Source organism: Onychostoma macrolepis, chromosome 13 (genome assembly GCF_012432095.1).
Source record: "Onychostoma macrolepis isolate SWU-2019 chromosome 13, ASM1243209v1, whole genome shotgun sequence".
In the NCBI taxonomy this organism is placed as follows: domain Eukaryota; kingdom Metazoa; phylum Chordata; class Actinopteri; order Cypriniformes; family Cyprinidae; genus Onychostoma; species Onychostoma macrolepis.
The window spans coordinates 2363254-2383907 of record NC_081167.1 but is presented as its reverse complement, the minus strand read 5'-3'; the positions used below and the strand labels follow the sequence as shown (position 1 = coordinate 2383907).

Below are 20654 nucleotides of genomic sequence, written 5' to 3'. Positions count from 1 at the left end.
GGCAAAGTGACTGCCACAGGCTACGAGGCTGGCAATGCACTTTAGTCTCATAAAATGTTTTATTGTCTTCTAAAGACTTGTTAATCGCAGGCCTGAGACACTGTTGCGTAAACGTGCCTCAGTCAAAATGCGTCTTCGTTTGGATGTTTTACAGAAGTCAGAGACCTTGGACAGATGGAAACAGAGACTTTGAAGGTTGTATATATTATTGAGCTTTCTGCAAGCATATTTATTACAAAAAGTTGAGTAATTTGCATCACTCAGGCAAAAAGGAACCATAGAGTACACAGGCATGATTGCACTTATGAATGTTTTTAGTCAGAAAGTTCTAGTCACAGTAAGGTGGCACGCAATCTGTGATTTGATAGAAACGAACATTACTGCGGGTGCTACAGACGGTTGTTTTATATGTAAGTTTAAAGGCCATGATCAGGATTAACTGTAGTGTATGATAGCAGGGGTTACAGTTGTAGTGTAGCAGTGGTATTGTATTGCCCTTTAAATGCATAACAGCAGCTTGTCATTGCACTTTAAATAGATGAATAAATAATTGTGGTGTCCTGGCAGAATACAAGGGCATATTATCGCCAACAAGCATGTCCGCTGGAGGAAACGACTGTACATTCAGCTTCTCCCTCAACGCAAACATGTGGAAAAGTGTTAGTTTACCTAACAACATACAGTCTTCTTGTGTTCGCTGACCTTTCCCAGCGATCAAACTAAATATTATTGACGCAACATTCACGTAAAGTACAGGACAAATACACAAAGCCATTGCATTCCACACACACACACAATCACACACACACACACACACACACACACACACACATGAACTTCCTTTTTCACGTTCACAACAGAATAATTTACATCTTGCTACGCTTTTTAAAAACGATAACACTTTGCAGTCTTTAGTGTCAATCTACGTCTGTCCAGTCTCGCTTTAGTGTGCGCTAACCCAGTGCTGTCAGAACGGAGGCCTGGAACGAGGCCGTTTCTGCCGACTGGACTGTTGACTATCTCTTGGTGGTCTTAGCCAGTTTGCTAGTAGGGGTGCTCCTCCGTTGGGGAGTTGGGATTTTGGAGGGTTTGCCTCCGTGCTGGCGTGAGGCTGAGCGTGGCGTCGGTCGTCCTGAGTCTGTCACTGTCTCCGACATATCCGAGCAAACCGACTGGATGTCTGAAATATCGAAGTCTGAGGCGTCGCTGCCACGGCGGCTGCTCCCTCGGCTTCCTGCTTTGCTGCCAGGTCTGCTTGGGATCTTACTCAACCCTGAGGAGAGATTTCAAAGCCAGTTACATCTCAGTACTATGATACTGACATCCACATAAAAGGCACAAGACTAAGATAACAATTTATATTTTTTCAGCCTCTTGAGGATGTTTGATGTGTGTTTAGATTTTGTGCCGTCTCGGTCTCCATGCACTGGAGCGTGTCACAAAAACGATATATATATATATATATATATATATATATATATAAATAAAGCTTGACATGTCTACTTTAAAATGAACCAATTCAAATCAAAAACACAAATTCTGTGATTATGTAATCAGTATGGAAAGTGCGTTTCTTTCTAAAAGGCATGTTACTGTGCTGCAGAGCTGGGAAGTCAGCATCTTTGCAGCTGATACAGTGATAAACACCAGTTTATTAATAAATAATTATATCTCCTGGCTATTTCCCAACAAATTAGTCATTACTTTTGTGGGTACTTTCAGCAAGCTTCATGAGTGTGCTTGAATGCAAGCAATTACATAACTAAATTAATTTAATTAACATGCGATTAGTGGACTATTGGCTTAAATGGACAACCTACTACTCAACTAGAAAAATCTTTAGTCGAGCAGCCCTATTATAGTCACATATTATTATTCATACTGGACAGCAATATTTAACTAAATGTTTTTTTTAGCCTACATAACATACTTAAAACATTTTGTTCTGTATTCTTTTTTGGAATCAGAACCAGAATCAGAATGAGCTTTATTGCCAGGTATGTTTACACATATGAGGAATTTGTTTTCGTGACAGAAGCTTCCACAGTGCAACAGAATGACAGCGACAGAACAAAAACACAGATAATAAAAGAATAAAATAGAACAAGTGGGTGATGCATAGTTGAATAGTTGACAGATTTGATCCAACAAAACTGATCTATAATCAGGGTCCTTAAAAACTCTACAATTTAGTTGTATCAAACTTACGGCCATAAAACGTTTTAAATACATTAAATGGTATTAGAAATGTCTTAACTATCATTTCAAAAGGTCTTGCAGTTGGGGACGGAAAGACAAGAATAGCAATACAGCTGGATTAAACTTCAAAAGGCAATGATGCAATTGAATAAATATGAGCGCTGCACGTTTCAAGTCAAAACGCGGCGCAGATGTCTTAATGTGAATGTATCTGAGGGGAACCGACTGTCCTCAGAAATGTGTCGTTGGCATTTTGACATATCGTTGGACGGTGCTGCTTTGTGTACAGCCGCTAACAGGGAATTTCCCTGAGGTAAACCGCTAAAGCGCCACCTAGTGGCAGAGAATGAATTTGCATTTCCAATAAGTCTTTCTTGCTGTTTATGGTCAGATGAATGCAAATATCGACCCATGTTTTTACGCAGCAAATGAGAATGTAAATGAGAAAGAAGTTAATGTGCCTTCTAAAAATCTAAACAATTAAGACAGTAATATTTATTCGTTTTAAATTAATATAACAATTTATATGCTTGATTTATCCCTTTTCATAAAAATGGTCTAAAGGCTGAAATGCTGTTGTATAAGATTTTTGTTTTTGTGAAAACCTGTATCTGAACTGTAAATCATGTCATTTTATGGCTTAATACTGTATGTTATAACAGACATTGTCCAACCCCGCTTATTCTGTGTTCATTTTACTTGTGCAACTCTTAAAATGGGTCATAAATTGCCTTAAATTTATTATTTACAATTTTGAAGATACCCTGTAAATAGTGAAATAAAATTCCTTCCTTCATATTTGTTGATATTTGTGTATTGAAAATATTTTTGATTGACATTTAGACTCCTATCTGATTTTCTATATTTAAAAAAAAGAAAAGAAAAAAAAGGTCTTTTCATTATGGAGAACAGAAGATGTGTCCGACTCACCCAGGGCTTGACCTCTGGCCTTCATGACTGCAGCGTTTATCAACGATCCATCCTCTCCCGACTGAAAACCTTTTCCCGACAAATAGCCTGGAAGACGAAGCTTGCTGCCCTGAATAGGGGTGCTCTGAAAGATGTCATGATTCAGAAATGAATAGGCCAGTTAGAACAGGACAATGAAGAGGCAGATCATTGACTGTTTGCTGACAGCAACCTTTGGCTAAGAAGAGCATTCTAAGATGCAGATGTACCCAGTGGGTTTCTTCTCTAACATGCTAGCAATGAAACTGCACTCAAACATATCATTTGACATAACAGAACACAGAAATCCAGACTGAAACATTAACTTGTATTTCATATCACTCCCACAACTGAATGTGTTTGTTAATCCCAAATTTTTGTAGCGTGTACAGTACATGGCCAGAATGATGAAATAAATGCATGACAGACAAGAAAATTACAGTATACTGCTTACACTGAATCAAATTCAGCCATACACATCAGAAGAAAGAAACCATTTAGAGTTCTGTATGTAGAACAGATCTTATAAGCATCGAGTTTTAGTGGCAAGAGGACAGAAAACTGTTCATTATTCAGTTAGTGCTTGAAGAATGAAAAAGAGGGTGATTTTTAGAAAAGGCCCAGACTGTCTTTGTATATCAAGCTGATTTGATTCAAGACAATCACACCATCGCCTTTGCGAAAGAGAGGTTTAAAGATCAGAATTAGAGGACCGAAGCAAACACATCCACCTTAATAACGGACCACTTCCATGCATCATTGCAAAGCCAGAGAAAGAGATTGAACTCAATCCCAAATCCACACAGGAAGCAATTAGATCAGTAACAAGGCAGAGACAGAGGTCAGGAGCAGAAGACGGAGATTAGATGGGGATTTGTCACTCATTTCTTAAGCACTATACCTCATTGGATGACCCTTGGCTGTCAAAGGAGTCAGATGATTTAAGAGGAGTAGCTGATTTGCTGTTTGTCAGCCAGGGTTTATCATAATTGCGGGTTAAATGTTGGGGTGTCTGTGAGAAATAATTGTGGATCAACCACATACGAAGGGTAGCAATAGAAAAAGAAAAAAAAAAGACAGACAATACAGGAAACAATTATATATCAACAAATAATAATGGGGCTATGTATGACTCTGTTCCAAATCTTAGTGAGCACCCTATGTAAGGGAGATGTCACAGATAAACTCCTGACAAAACATGTTTATGCTGCCTTCCAAAACAACTTTTTTGGCCATTCGATGCAAACAATGAGATGGATTTAAATGATAAACATGATTCATTCAATACTGAATGACTACTACTAGATATTGCTAAAAAAAATATATATAAAAAACTGTTTAGTCTGAATAAAAAAAGTGACTTTTTTGCACAGTTTTCATGTGTGCTATGCATTTTATTCTGATAGATTAGCAATAAAGCGCTATGCTATATGCTATATTCAGTCAGATTGTTGCCTTACAAAGCAGCTGCCTATGAGCCCCGTTTCCACCGCAGGAACCAGGATCTAAATAAAGTTAGATAGTTAGTTAAATAAGTTAAATAAACTCAGAAAGTCCCTGCTTGCGGGGGAGTACTTTTTCAAAGGTCCAGAACTTTCGGGGGCGGGACTTGGGCACTGAACATGCTGATTGGTTGAGTTCATGCAATATTGTATTTCAACCACCATTTACTTGCATAATTTTCAAAATATTACGGTTATTGTGTCATGAAATGTAGTTTTAAGAGTATTTCAGGTGAGAATGTAGTTGTTTAAAACTCAAATCTGCGGTTTATTTATAAAGACAGCGCTTATTTAAAAATGTGCTTCGCTAATTTCGGAGATGTGAGCTCCAGGCGATCAGCGGGCGCTCAGTGCTCATGTATCCCGCTGAGAGCAGCCTCAACTCGGCTAGTCCTTCTGACATTTGCAGCTGGCTCTGATGTCTCTGTAGTGCTTAAACATGAGATATAATTTGTTTTGGGTAAATCTAACAGATAATATTTGGTCTCATGAATCTATTATTTGTTGCAGGTCATATCGTTTTGGCTGAGCACAAAGTTTTGTTTCATAAATTAATATATTTATATACAAATGTATATATATATATTTATGTATTTATAACTTTATTAAAATGAAAATGAAAAGAGGCAATACTGTTTGATATAATATTTTGTTTCACTGTAATATATGTACTGTACTTTCCCTGAACTACAGTTCTGCAGCTATTAATATATTTAAATGAAAACTAAAATAGGCAGTGACGTTTGATATCATATATTGTAAATACAGTGAGGAAAACTGCAGTAGACAAGGCGAGCTGACTGACGTTGTCAAGTACGCTGCTGTTCCATTTGCAGAATTACCGGACTTGCTTTGTCCCATCCCTGGTAGTTCACACTCCCAAATTGAACTTTCGAAGTCCGAACTACCAAGGACGCACGTCCGAAATTTGCGTACTTGGTATTGAGAAACGGCTCTGGACTGGGAGAAGTCGCGCACAGTCCTACGTTAACAGACTATTTGCCTAATCTTCACGGTACTTTAGGCTGCGATGGAAATGCAGACAGCAACAGGTCTGGGGGGAAAAAAAAAGTTCCAGGGAAAAAAGTTCCTGGGACAAATTGTTCCAGGTAATTTCGGTGGAAAAGCGGCTTATGTAGGCAGTGGACAGCAAGGCAGCTCACTAGGTTTTGGAACCAAGCTTCATGATCGGTGGCAGGAAAATGTGACAAAAACACAGAAGTTACACATTTCTGTACACCCTAATCAACAATATCCATACCTTGGGTGTGTTGGAGCCAGGTGGGTTGGGTTGTGCGGGACAGCTGTGGCTAGAGTTGGATCTGTTAGGGGAGGCGCCTCTTGAGGACGGCCGTGACCTTCGACCTCTGTAGCGGAAACTGGCCATCACCTGGGTGGTGCCTTCTGGGAGAATAAACTTCTCGCGCAGCTCCACATTGGTTCTGCCCTTAGCTGGAGGAAGAACATTAAACAGTGCAATGAGCCTGGAGCCAAGACCACAGCAAAACCTTTAATACGGGTTCAAAAATAAGCCTCTGAAATTCAAAGGAATCCTATGGCTTTAGTTCAGCTTGAGGTCTATGCCCAACATCTGTGGCACCAACGATTATAAGTCGATTTACTTCAACTCTTTATTATTTGATCTGTGAAGTTGTCTATATCAATTTAATCACCCCAAAGTAATTACTGCTAACAAATTTGTTCACAAGTTTGATTGAAATTGAGGGGAAAGGCCATTTTTTTTTGTGGTAATCAACAGCAAACTACAGATGCTGTTCACAGAGCTCAACTTGTTTTGAACCTAAAACATTCCTTTAAAACAAGTTTCAGGAACTTATTTCAGAAAGCCATTTGAAAGGTTCTGATCTTTGATTTTTTTTTTTTTTAACCAGGCTGGGGAATGATGGGCACCCACTCAAATGAGCAAAACATGGTGCAGAGTTGTGTGCTTTGGTTTGATGTAGGGAATGATTTGCATGCATTTCACGTCACAGGCAAAAATATATACTGTGAAAAAAATAATAATAAATAAATAATACATTGATGCTGCACAAAAATATATAGTAGAACAGGATTAACCTTCAGAGACTGCAGTTCAGAAAAACAATTTAGCAAGAAATATTTGATTTGTTGTGTATAGTTGCATTTAATGTGATTTATTATTGATATCTTGCATAGATGAGATTGTCGAGCAAGTTTCACTGCACTGCAACAGAGCTACAATAAGCACATGCAGAGAAAGCAAGAGAGGACACATGACGCAACACAAAACCGCATGCTAAACTGTCCCAGACAGCACGATGGAAAGGGAAGCATGAGATTAATGTTAATGAGAATACCATTCAGAGATCACTGCAGCACACACACACACACACACACACACACACACACACACACTGGGATGCACACATACCACTGGGATGGAGCAAGGAGAGAAAGTGTGAGAGTTGCCAACCTATAGGAGACTGAGTAATTGAAGAATTTGATTCCGAGCGCAACATTTTACTCCCGTGGTGGTGAACTAGAAGAAACGATAATTGGGTTTACAAACAAAACAGCAGGAGAAGGGAAATTTTGAAAGAAAGGCTTCATGGGAAGAGACCGGCAAGCTTTAAGAATCCCATAAACAGCCAATTAGAGTGCAGGAAGAAAAGATTCAGCCACAACAAAATGATTACAGCCTACATAAGAGTATCCATCAGTAACATTCTCAACTCTCTAAAATTTTAAACTGCTTTAATTATTGGGAATTTTAGATTCTGTTCCAAAACCTAGTGAGCTGCATTGCTTTCTACTTTCTACATTGGCAGGTGCCTCCTATAAAGCAGCATCTGAACTGAAGTGGAACCTCACAAGTGACACAGTAGTTCATTTTTAAATTAGACTTGACTATACTTTTCAGTATTGAACAAAGCTGATGTCAGTGCTATATGACATTGCCTTTACCACAAAAGGACTCACTGCTTTTGAATTTGGCCAAAACAAGGTATCTTAGAAGGCAGCATAATAATGAAACTGTTCAAATGTTGTCTACATAGGCAACTCAACTAGGTTTTTGGAACAGAACATTTGTGTCTGCAACATAATGTCTTGGTGGGAACAAAACAGTTTAGGAACAAGTTGAACAATTTTCTTATACACAGTATCAATGGATTTAAAAGACCTGTCTGAACACTGTAAGCTGAAGCCGAGTACAACATAAAGTGGACATTACCTCTGCATGGGTCATTTTTCACCAGGAACTCATCCAGGGCCATCCAACCACCACCCACCCGCACCATCACCGTACTGCGCAGGATCCGCACCAGCCGCAGCTGCTGCGAATCTCCAAACTGAACACGAACAGAGAACACAGTCATTCCTCCGAAATACAGTCATATTTGTCAGTGACAGGCACACAGCAGCAGAGCAACATCAGAAACCTGGGCCCTGTAACACTTTTCAAAAGAATAAAAACTAGCCTCCAAACATGTGGTGGAAGCAGGGAGTCAAATCACAACATTATTAGTCCCAGTTAGATGCTATTTCTGTTCTGTTTATCTCTGGCTTCCTCTTGTTGCTCTGCTGAGCCATTTGATCAAAACAAATTTTGATTGAGACACAACATTGGTTTCATTCCAGAAGATGAAATGAGTGGTCAATCCAACTGGTTTCATTTGTGGCTTTGTGTGGTGGTGTGGTTCATTATATGTCATTAAAGGTGCACAAAGTTATTTCAGAATTTGTATTACTGGCTGATTAGACAGTGGTTCTAGGCCTTATGCTGCCACCTGTGGGTGTGGATGAAGCAAAAGCAAAAGATTTTCATAATAAAACACCACTACAGAAATATTCAATCTGCTGGCATATCCGTCACCCATGACTTTATTCCACATTTAAAAATGTCCTATATATGCATGAACAATTACTCTTCATAGCAAAATAAACAACTAGGTTCATAGTAACTCCTCATGTTAAACATTTGTCAGATATACCAATTTCTTTATGTGTGAAACTTTATTATAATAGAAAAAAGTTACTTAGTGCACTTTAAGACAAGGTGGACAGGACTGTGATCAGTGTGTCCACTAGGGTGTGCTATAAGTGCATTCTACACCCTCTGGCTGAGGCTCCATTTTCATACAAATATGGGCACTGGCACGGAGACATAGGGGAACACATGAGCATAACTCTGCTACATTCTCCTACATCCTCCATGCCAAAGATAGGAGCTAAAGAAAACAACAAGCCAAATGAGTTGAGTCCAAATGATTGCTGCCAGTTGGATGTGGCCAAGGCATACGGATTTCACAGCACAGAAAATTATGGCCTCATGCTTTCTGTTCAAAAAAAGAAATCATACCATATACCAAAGTTTTTCCACAAACCAACAATACATACAGAAGTTGCACCGTCTAGAACTACAAACTACCATTCTCATAGAGGATGCGTGTGTTGACACTGATGCTCGACTCCAACCACACACACAATAGGAACAATATGGAAGAATGGCTGAGATTGACTCGCTGAAACTCAATATGACCGACACACTGATGGCCACCCGCTGAGCATCTCTCTGGCCTGCACGCCCTTTATTCTCGAAGTGATACCCAGGATGAATCGATACCATTGGTGAATTTGGTGATTGGGGGGGAGGAGATGAATTTTGAAGCATGATCAAGAGAAATAGTCAAGAGAATCACAACAAACGGCTTTAAGAACGACCATTTACCAGGATACAGCTTTCCAAAACGGCAACGTGTAGATGGGGGGTTAGATTTTGATTGTCCCTGTTTGTTATATTCTCGTCGGCGATTAAGGGGTCATGTAAGCAGTGAACGAGACCAAACTGTCAAAAGAACGGTTTCAGTTGATGTGATATAAAGTTCTCAATACAAAGGAAGAAAAAAAAACATGAGGTTTGCATGGTCTGCCCGATAAAAGAGTCAAGGATCTTCCCAAAACACCACCCTGAGAAAGCATGTAGCTCATGATTTTATGTGATTTATATAGGGAGAATCATGCAGCTTTCAGCTCGAAATTTCTCCTGAAGCTTTGGCTTGTTTGAACATTAGCCACAAACTGTGGTTAAAAGAAAAAGCGAGGCTCTCATAAAGCAGAACTCAAATAAGATCAAGTAAATTAAGCAGGTAGCAGAAGGCAAGCGTACTGTGTTATGCTGCAAAAGCTGTCGCAAATTATAATAAAAAAGCAGAATGCAGTGCTGCGGGGAAAAATGCATTTGAACTCAAAAGCAGATAGTTGAATCTAAAAATGATTTTAAAAAATAAAAACATCCTAAAATGCCCTAAAAAGCTGAGCATCTGTAGAACAAGTCAACATGAAACATTCACAACCCCTTTTACTAATTGATTGCTATCACTGCATGTACAGTATTTACAGTCATTAAATTACTGTATTAACTACTAGCAAGATTTTAGAAAAACTGCATTAATGAGTTAAAGTAGAAACAGAATAGTTTATTATTAATAAATGCAATCATTGATTGTTTATTTGGCTTTCAGCTGATAAGCTGTTTAAGATGGGGGACAAGTTATAACACTTTAAAGTATTATTATTATTTTTAATGCTCAATGTTGATTTCATGTTGACTAGAAACTATTTCCCAAATATTTGTGCTTGTTTAACTCAGACTTAATTTAATCTGCCTTAAAATTACTCGGGGCACTGTTTCACAACATGAGATATTAAGGGCATATCAGCACTAAACCATTTTTGGTGTCATTTAGTATTAAGAATGTAGAAATGTTCATCTCTATTTATAGCTTCACCTGCACTAGTAACTTTCTCATGCCAGCGTGTTTCAATGCCAGTGGAGATTTCTACAAACTATATGGCTGGCTTTGGGAAGAGAGTTAAAAACTTCTTTAAATATGCTTATCCGCTTGTGAGTTTAAGACAGCCTTAAATATTGGGCATTCAAAGACACAGTGACAGTGAATCAGATAAAAAAAAGAAAATCTTTCAAAAGCACTATGCATATATACCTGATTTCCAAGGTAGAACTGATGTGGGTGGGGGGGGGACAGCAAAAAGACAAACATTAGTAAATATCAGTTCACTTTTTTTGGTTTTTACAATAAGGAAAAAAACAAAAGAAGTTCTATACAACTTTTCTTCAGAGTGGCACAGTTACAGGCCTCCAGCCAGTCAGAAGAAATATGTATTAATGATCACCTTTATTATTCCCTCAGATTACTGGCAGCAGTAGAATGACTGACCGTGACCAAATGTTACAGGATCAGTTTATTAGGAGTATTGGAGAGAAGTGGACCGGGGGAAAACCCTAAAACTTTCAAATTTGAGAGACTGAAAAATGCAATGGCACGTAAAAATGTAATGAAGTCATTCTCTTTGACAACAGCAGTGTCGGGGGCAAAGAGGTCTGGGTAGAGGAGCAGTTTAACAGGGGTCTGTGGAACACTGCCAACTTTCCAGACTTCATGTTTCCATCTTGTCCTCAAAACATTCCTTGTTTCGGCTTTGATACAAGGAATCAGGGCCTTTTCATTTGGATACAACCAATGTTTGACTGAACTTTGCTAGACTGTTTACATACAATTAAGTTATCACCACAAAAACAACATATTTTGAAATAAAATCAGATTTTTTTCTAGCATTAAGGTAAATGCTGATTTTACATCATATTTTCTGAGAAAACTAGATAACCTTTGTTGTAAAATGGCAAATTTAGGTTAATAAACTATTTATTTATTTTATTCATCACCTTGTTTCCACAACCATAGTACTTGATTGTTTTGAGGGTCTTTATTTTTGTCTCTTTATTTTGAAAATCTTAGGGTCCTTGGCCAAGGGTTCCATACTCAATCTGTTTCTTGACTCACCCAGAAAGCATGAAAAATCTGTCACTTACCCGATATTTGTTGGCGCCAATCTGCTCCACTTGGAACCGTTTTGGACACTTGCACTTTGCAACTTGGCGAGTCACCTTAACACATGAAGTCATAAATCAGACAGAAAACGACTACAAGAAACGCCATCTGTAATGCTTCCAATGATTGTGTAGAATTTTCCAGAAAGTGATAACATGATAACATTTACCTCATCTTCAATTTTGTCAGCATCGGTTAATGGTTTGTAAGCATCTTTGTTGGGATGTAGAGCAGCCACAAACTCATAGTAGTCGATGTAGCCGTCGCCGTCCCGATCAAAGATGTCTGCCACAGCGCTCATCTCCAGACGACTGGTGGGGAACTCTACAGGACCAGAGAGGCGTTGAGGGCAAAGCCTGAAAAACTTTAGACCTAAACAGCACACAGTTTGAAATCTTCCCTTACTTGAGGACAGGATGCCATCGATGAATTCCTGCCTTGTGACTTTGCCATCCTGGTCTTTATCAATACGCCGGAAGAAGTCCATGACGCGGGATTTCTTGTGGTTCATCCAGCGCATGTAGCGCTTCCTCCATACGTCAAAGTCAAAGTTGGCAAACTCTTTCAGCTGAGGGCAGATAAGAGTAAAAAAATGAGTGTGAAGGCAACAGACATGAATCTGAGACAGGTGTGAGGTCAGGTGTGCATGTCTGTCTGACCTCCTCTAGTCTGTCCAGAGCATCGTTGAGCTTCCTCCTCCTGTCCAGCGCAAGCAGCCACACCTGCTGCCACTTACTAACCAGCAGGTTCACCCTGGGGTTCTTAGTCTCGATTTGTGCCTGTGATGCTGCGGTGTACATGGACTGTGTAGGAGATCTCTTTCCTGATGACCAAACAAACAAATGGCTTCATCAGCCAAACCTAAACAACCAGTGAGTGCACTTCTGATTGTTGGACTGTATTACAAAAGTTGCTGATGTTTTTGTCTACGACTTAATTAGTCATTTAGTGTCTAGCTCAAGGGCACACATTTTCATTTATTCATTTAATAACAGATGCTGTTATTTAAATGAGGACAGCTACACCATAAGTGGCTCATCCTAAGGAGGTAATCACATTGGAACAACCTCATTGAGAAAAGCACAAGCTACGACAGAGATGAAGATGACACACAGTAAATCCAGCTGTGGTGTTGCTTAAGAGTTCATGGGTCACTCTTTGCAGGATCTGAACCTAGAGCTTTTTGGTTATGAGCCCAAAACTTTACCAACTAGTCTACTTTAGGGCTGTGTCCAAATTGCATACGTTGCTACTTTAGTAGGTGAAAATCAGTTTGTGAAAGGAGTAGTATGTCTGGATTCACAGAACTCATAAAAGTACACTGAAAAAGATTTTATTTTGGACTAAAAACAAACAAAAATACTGATGTGTTACAGCCAAATATAGTCCTCAAATTATATTTATGGTTTGGTTCAAAATTTAATATTAACATTAAATCAAGAATATTGATCCCAAAGGCAAAAACAAAGTCAAAAGATTTATTTTAAAGACCACACCATGCTTTATAGCATACAAAACACCATATTTATTTTTTTTTGATATAAGCTAAAATCTTACTGTAAGTCAATATTTTTTGTTTGTTCATTTTTTACAACTTGATTTCACCATAAACAAAAGCTAAATAAGCTATCATATTAAAGCAGAGTTTTAAATTAAGATTTCGTTAATGTTTATTTTAGTTCACTTACTATAAAGTCAACTTCAAAAGACCTTAATGTTTATTGTGATGTCTATTTAATTAAAATGTTATTTATCTTTTCTGTTAAGTACTAACAAAAAAAAAAAAAAAAACACCAAAAAACAATATTTTGTTCTATGTGGGCTGTTATTTTTTTCGGTGCCAAATTGAATGAAAACACGGCTCAGATTGGATGCTGGTACTCACTGGCTGTGCGTCCTTTCTCTAGAACAGGGATTTGAGACTGAACCGGAGGATCCGCTGTGGCTTTTCTCTTATGAGTTTTGGTGATTTTGTCCACATCTGGTTGTTTTCTGGTCATCTCTTCCATGAATGCCTGGTGCACAACAGAGACACAAACAGCTTGTTCCTACAATACATAATTAGTTTTAAGGTTTAGTAGTATGAAATGCCGTTACAGCTCTTGACGGTACCTGGTGCTCAGCGATGAGCGTTTTGACTTCCTCTAGCTCTTGAGGAAGGGGTTCCTTGTCTTTCTCGCCGAGCGTGGTTTCAGCCCACTGCAGCCAGTTCAGCAGGTTCTCCAGCAGTTCTTGAGTGGCCAGCAGTTCGGTCAGAGCACTGGAGAGTCTCTGCTGGTGCTGTCGGGCCCAGGCTGTTACCTGACCATCACACACAAATCTGATCATAACGTACACAGCGCTAACAGTTATGGATCATCCACTGTGGAATCTGACCTACAACCTTTCGGTTACCAGCCCAGATATTTGAAGTAGCACACAAAACAGGAAAATACTTCCTTGATCTGGCAAGATCTGACTGGCTGCCTTCACACAACTTTCGGAAATAATAGAAAAACAGTTTTATAAGTCTGCCTGGAACTTGTAAAGTTAGTAAAATGAGCACTTTTGAAAAATAACTAGTTTCTGGATTCATTGATCCAGATGAGAGTGGTGTCAAATCTCAGAAAAACACTTAAAAGTGTTGTTTGAGGCAGATACATGTTTTCTGCTTTTTTCTATATTTTTTGGGCAACCAAATGTTTTTTTTTTCCCCCTCACCCTTTCAATTATTGTGGTAAAATCTATGTGAATTAATGCATTTGGACATTTTACATGTCCCTCAGATGGTCTATTTTTGACTAAGTGAGCAGAACTTAATGCTCTACTTTTAGTAATCTACTTTTCTAAAAATGATTGGGAGAAACAGACGAACCTCCTCAAAGCGTGCTTTAATGATGGTGTTCCAGTGTTTGATGGTGGTGATGGAGTCTGGGTGGCAGATGGACAGGATGGCTTCTCCCATGCTCGTGGCTTTATTCAGGGCCAGTCGCTTCTCCTCCAGCTTCTTAATAAACTCCTGCATGCATCAAAAGTTCTTCCATTATCAAATAGCCATGTTTACACAAAGAGTAGCCCATCTTCATGATCCGAGGACACGAATAATGCCTCAGGATGAGTGTTGGGCAAAGTTAGACGTGTGAAACGCATTTGGCTCACCATTACAAGAGAAAGCTCAGACATTGTCCACAATTCAGAAGCACTGTGACTCAATGTGCCAAACCAGACTATTTCCATTACAATCGAATAACATATTTCAGCTAAATCATCTACAATGCAAGTGATGCCTGTAAGAATAAGTTATGGGGAAAGGAAAGGGTTTTAACTGTATTTGTCAGTCAAATAAATAAATAAGGACTAATGCACAGTCAGCTATTATAAACGATACAGCATATATAAATAAAGTCAGACAGGGTGATCAGGATCCTGATGAAAAGAGGAGTATTGTCACAACTTGGCTGTAAACCACATGCACAAGGATGAAGATGACAGTTCAGAGAGTCTTTAATAAATCCACAGAATAGCAAACAAAAGCCCGATTCGGACGGTAATTGTGTCTGTAAGAATAAATTTACACATCACCTCAGTGATAAAACAGTGATATTGCGCTGCAATATTTGACCGGAACGATAAAAATGACGGTTATTTTCGTCTTTATTACTATTCAACTGTAACTGTATCTTACTATGGTTACCAATGTTTATAGGAAGCGCATTAATATAGAACGTGATTAAACTGACCTGGAACTACCTGTGCAGTTAAACAAATTTACACAGTGACAAGATCAGAGAAACACACGGTTTAAATAAGACTGAGGACTAACGCAAGGAGGACTATCATCACCCAGGATGTCTGCATTCTCAAACTGTGAACGTGAATAATGTCCCGGGAACAAACTATTATGGATATTGAATATGAGATCACACTATATGAGATGAAATATGGGAACTCTTTCCTGGCAAGCAGTAGTTAATAAAGATTTGAAGCCATGTATGGCTTTTGTTACTCAGTTGGACATGGAGAGAGACCGGGCCACGGATCACTACCTCACATTATGAGTGGAGCTAATAAAAAAAGAATGTCAGGGTTGTGGAAAACACACACACACACACACACGTTCTGTCTTGGAAAGATTACGATCCTTCTGGCACACACTTGCATTTAAACTCAATGCTGTAATGTAGAACAGATACAATTTCATTTTTTGCGTTTACTGTGGCTCATCATTGTTGCCAGTAAATACTGATATGCTATTGTCACTGAAATGTTTTACAAGGGGAACGTCACACTGATTAATTTGTCTCGTGTGGATTCTTTGTTATTGTTGTGGGAAACTTGCCTTGTGCTGTTCAATGAGAGCGCGGAGGGCTTCTTCATCGTCAGGCAGGGCACCGTGGAAGCGAAGGCTCTGCTCGGCCTCGGCAAGCCACTCCAGTAAGATATGAACAGTGGAGTGGAACTCCTCAGCCTGAGGAACAGTATACAGATGTGTTAAAAGTGTGCATTCACAAAGAGCAATTTAAAGGTGACAGGATTTTTTTTCATTTTTTTCCCCAAATCATTTTTTTTTTTTTTTACAGATTTTATATATATATTGAATATATTATTTAATAATAATATAATATTTTAATGAGCTGAAAGGAATGCACGTCACACCTCTGTTCATCAATTTGCACTGGCATCAATAGCTGCTCGCATAAAATTCAAGGCATTAATGTTTGCCTACAAAACCACCACTGGCTCTGCGCACCCCTTTAACTAAATTCATTACTTCAGACTTATGTGCCTCTAGAAGCTTGCGTTCTGCAAGTGAACATCGCTTTATTGTTCATCCCAAAGAGGCACAAAATCACTTTCACGGACTTTAACATTAACTGTTCCCTCCTGGTGGAATGACCTGCCCAACTCAATCCATCTTCAAGAATCAGCTAAAAACACATCTCTTCCATCTTTATTTGACCCTCTAACTCTAGCACTCTCTATTCTAATTCTATTCTTTAAAAAAAAAAAAAAAAACCTTTTAGACTTGCACTATTCATTTACTAAGCTTCTCTATTCTTTTTATATTCTATCTACAGTAGTTGTTTTCTTATATGTATTATACAATTAACAAAAAGCAAAAATGGCCTCTAACACTAGTTTGCACTATTCTTTTTTCTGTTCTATCTGTTTTCTTTTTATTTAATCATATAATTTTAAAAAAGTACTGCGTTAGGCTAACTGAGACGTGTCATAGCACTTGCATATCATTGATTTTTTGTTGATTTTGATTGCTTCCACTGTCCTCATTTGTAAGTCGCTTTGGATAAAAACGTCTGCTAAATGACTAAATGTAAATCTAATGTAAATATATATATATATATAAAAATCATTAAAAATCTTAATATATATACACATATGATATGATTTTTAATGACTTTACCATGCCTATAAATCTTCTGACACCCTATGTTTTGGAGTTCATTATACTATATGCTGTTACTTACTTCCTTCACATCAGAATCAATTTGCAAAAAAAAAAAAAAAAGTATCTTGTTCAGAAATCCTTGTGGTGGTGATATGTCAATCCCATCACAGTGACGTAATGAACTAGAAAAGATGCTATTCCTGAACTCTAGTAGAACTAATGTCGCTCTGCATTTCCTTCAGAAGAATCCCAGCATTAGGCCTAACAGTGAGTGGTCTGGTTATTGAAGGCTGGAGCAGCACAAACTCTACTGGATCTGACAGCAATTCTGACACTTGTAAGTTAGTTTTGTTACTCATTTTACATGCAGGGTTAGCCAATCATAACCCTGGTATTTTACATAGAAGTTTTTACAGTAGCTACAGCAGCTTGTTTTATTCTAACCGTCAAAAAGAATGTGGAAAATTGTTATTAAAAACGAAACGATGTTTTCAGGTCACGAGTGTAACATCTGGCAGCGTGACTGCTGATGACAGACAGCATGTCTTACCTGACAGAGTGCCTGCTCGAGTCGTGTCTGTTTGGACACAGAGAGGCTGCAGACCGTCTCCCAGCGCGTGCTCAGCTCTTGCATCTGAACTTTGACCCAGGACGAGTCATCGTGGCTGCTCTCAGTAAGCTCACGGGCCGACCGCTTCAAAGCCTGCACGCTGCCAGTCCTTTTGCCCAACTCTTTCTGGAACACCTGCAGTACACATGGAGAAATACATTCAACCAATCCGCATTCAGCAGCCTTCAAAGGCAGCAGTCTAACTGAAATAGAACCTCATGAATGAGTGATTAGAAATGATCTGCATAGGCAGCAACAGAGCCGTTGAGAAACAGAGTTGCGACACGCTTGGATCTCGTGGTTCATGGAGCTCTCAATAGTTCCAAACAGCTCCACGCTGTCAGTATGTTTGAATGGGTTTAAGTAGGATAGACAGCAGTTTCACTATATTTGTGAAAGGTAGATGTGTAGAGTTACATTTAACAATCGCATTTTATTCTGGGGAGTGATGAAGAGACAGCATTAATATTTTTTCTAATATTCTTATTATTTATATTACAATTAGCGTAGTATTTAGGGTTAAAATAGAGCAAATGTTTTTCAATTCCGGTGCAAAGAGGCAAATTAGAGGCATTTGGTGGCCAGAAAAATAATATTCCTATGCCATGGTTTGACCACTAGATGCCCATATGGCTGTTTAATAAATATAGGCTACATATATTTAGCTCTACTCTAGTTGCTGTAAAGAGTTTTACCGGTTATAATAGCTTATTTATTTATTTTATGTTTTGCATTGTATATTTAGACCAGAGATGATGGGCAACTTTGGTCCTGATTCAAGATGAATCGCTTTATGTATTCCCAAATTGTAAGTCGCTTTGGATAAAAGCGTCTGCAAAATGACTAAATGTAAATGTCCTGGAGGGCCACTGTCCTGCAGAGTTTAGCTCCAACCCTAATCAAACACACCCGAACCATCTAATCAGTGTCTTCAGGACCACTAGAAAGCTACAGGCGGGTGTGTTTGATTAGGGTTGGAGATAAACTCTGCAGGACAGTGGCCCTCCAGGACCAAAGTTGCCCATCCCTGATTTAGACATTATCAAACGCTCAATGTTTACACGTTTTGCTTTTTTTTTAATGTTGAATTTAAAAAGATTAATTACTCACATCCCAGTATTATTTTATGACATATATGTAAGAAGACAATATAAGTGAATGTTAAAAAAAGGCCAGCAAATATGGAATTTAACCCAATAAAAAAAATTTAAATAACGTTTAAAAAAAACTGCCTATTATCTAAAAATAAATGCATTTCATAAAATACAACTACTGGCCAGATTTCTGAGAGATAAACTAATGCATTAAAATGCCAAAAACTGCTGTAATTTCCTCAACTTTCTGGCGAGTGTGCTTGAGAAACACTGAAATCCTCCTACATTCCTCAGTTCCTATGGAAGCCTATGGGAGTGTCGCAACTCTGTAATAATGCACTAATAGTCATAAAATGTATATAGCATGGATACTTGTTGGGTTAAATAGTCAATTTGTAATTAGATTTCAAGACAGCAGTTTTATTAGAACTATTATTAGTACCTAATGAATTATTTTTATCATCAACATTCCATGCACATTTTGTGAGGTTGTACGTCTATGTCATGCCAGAGCCCGTGTCCACCTCTGATGTCATCACATTAGGGACCAATTAGGAGGTACTTGTCCACTGCTATCAATCACACTCCTAACGCTATTATTTCCTAAAAGACAGGCTTTACCACATTTGCACATAACAGCAGTCATGTCATCACCAGGTTTTAATTATGTACCCTATGACTTTCCATCAGCACTAGTCATTACAAAAAAATATATATATATATTATGTTGGCTCTGTGACTTTGATTATGTGGTGTATGAAATATGAATCACATTAAGCGATCCTTCCGTGTCTTGCGACTACGTCAGTGTTGAGATATTTATAGAATGCTGTCAAAAAGCTGGCATTTCTTTGAGCTAGATCACCCAGTTCTAGATTGCATCCATAGAAATCAAGTGTAAACAGCACCAAACATAGTCAGAAGATTCCTGGTGACCTTTTTCTTAGGTTCTCAGTTCCGAACATGAATGAGGTCATCACTTAGCTCATCAGCTCGAGTGTGTGCTGATGTCCGCTCTGGAGATGTGTTTGAGTTTGGGCTTGCCAGCACTCCTGTCACTTCTAATTCAAATCATATTACACTCCCACTGATGATACTACAGCATAATTATATTCCTGCCATAAACTCCAAGAACAGAACTTAAACAGACGTTAAAATCACAGGGATGGATATTTTAAGAAAGCTGCTCAAGGCTTGAAAAATGCACACGCACACAGCAGCAGCACTGAGATCAGATCAGAGCATGGCGTGAGGGAGACTGGACGTCCCATCATGTGCAGTACCCATCACGGTATATCCTAGGGTACTTTCTTCATTTGTGTCATCACCATATTTTATCATCGTCATTTTTTTTTTTTTTTATTTTAGGTGGGGTTTGCTCTGGCTCGTTGAATTTGAGTACAGTACAGTATTTGATGTGCTCTATGTATGTGCATATGTTAATAAAAGCCTAAATTAAATCTGTCATGTAAAGCAAATCATGTCTGTACAGAAGACTCGGATTACACCATTCAATTTACATGCATTTTTTTCACATTGTCTTTATGAACTTTTTTTTTAAATTTTTACCTGGACTTTCAATGGATGGACAAAAATTATAAGGGAATATTAAAAATGTCTAGGGCTGTGCCAAAACAATCATGCAATATATTGTGATAGCTTTTTCATGATATTGTATCGTTAGTTTAGTTATCTGTATCAGTGTCATTATCATTCATTCGTCTACAGTTCAGTAATGAAGAAGCAGGTTGTGTAAATCAGTCAAACTCATACGGGTACCTTATGGCTGTCGATGAGGTTCAGGACGAGGTCTATGTCTCCATGCACAGGCTGGTCTTCAGCTAGCTGTGGTTCCACTTTATAGAGCCAGTCGATGAGAGCCTGCAGTGCATCTGTGAACTGACCTGAGAACAGCAGAGCCTCCTCCAACTTATTCTGCCTGTAGAAAATATAGCCCATATGATGTCAAATACACAGTTATGACAGCATATCATTTTGTCTGACCATGAATCATACAGTTAA

General features: G+C 38.5%; 1 protein-coding gene across 1 annotated transcript in view; it reads right to left on the bottom strand.

Annotated features, from left to right (window-relative positions):
- Positions 1-203: 203 nt before the first annotated feature.
- Positions 204-20654, bottom strand: part of dst (dystonin) — a 168406-nt gene continuing 147955 nt past the window's right edge. The window contains 16 exon segments of the mRNA XM_058795815.1: positions 204-1273; positions 3130-3253; positions 4049-4159; positions 5911-6101; positions 7864-7981; positions 10637-10654; positions 11524-11598; positions 11712-11866; positions 11948-12110; positions 12202-12365; positions 13428-13557; positions 13655-13843; positions 14397-14540; positions 15861-15989; positions 17479-17673; positions 20412-20571. Of these exon segments, the coding sequence (XP_058651798.1) occupies positions 1017-1273; positions 3130-3253; positions 4049-4159; positions 5911-6101; positions 7864-7981; positions 10637-10654; positions 11524-11598; positions 11712-11866; positions 11948-12110; positions 12202-12365; positions 13428-13557; positions 13655-13843; positions 14397-14540; positions 15861-15989; positions 17479-17673; positions 20412-20571 (2323 nt within the window). The 3' untranslated portion in view covers positions 204-1016.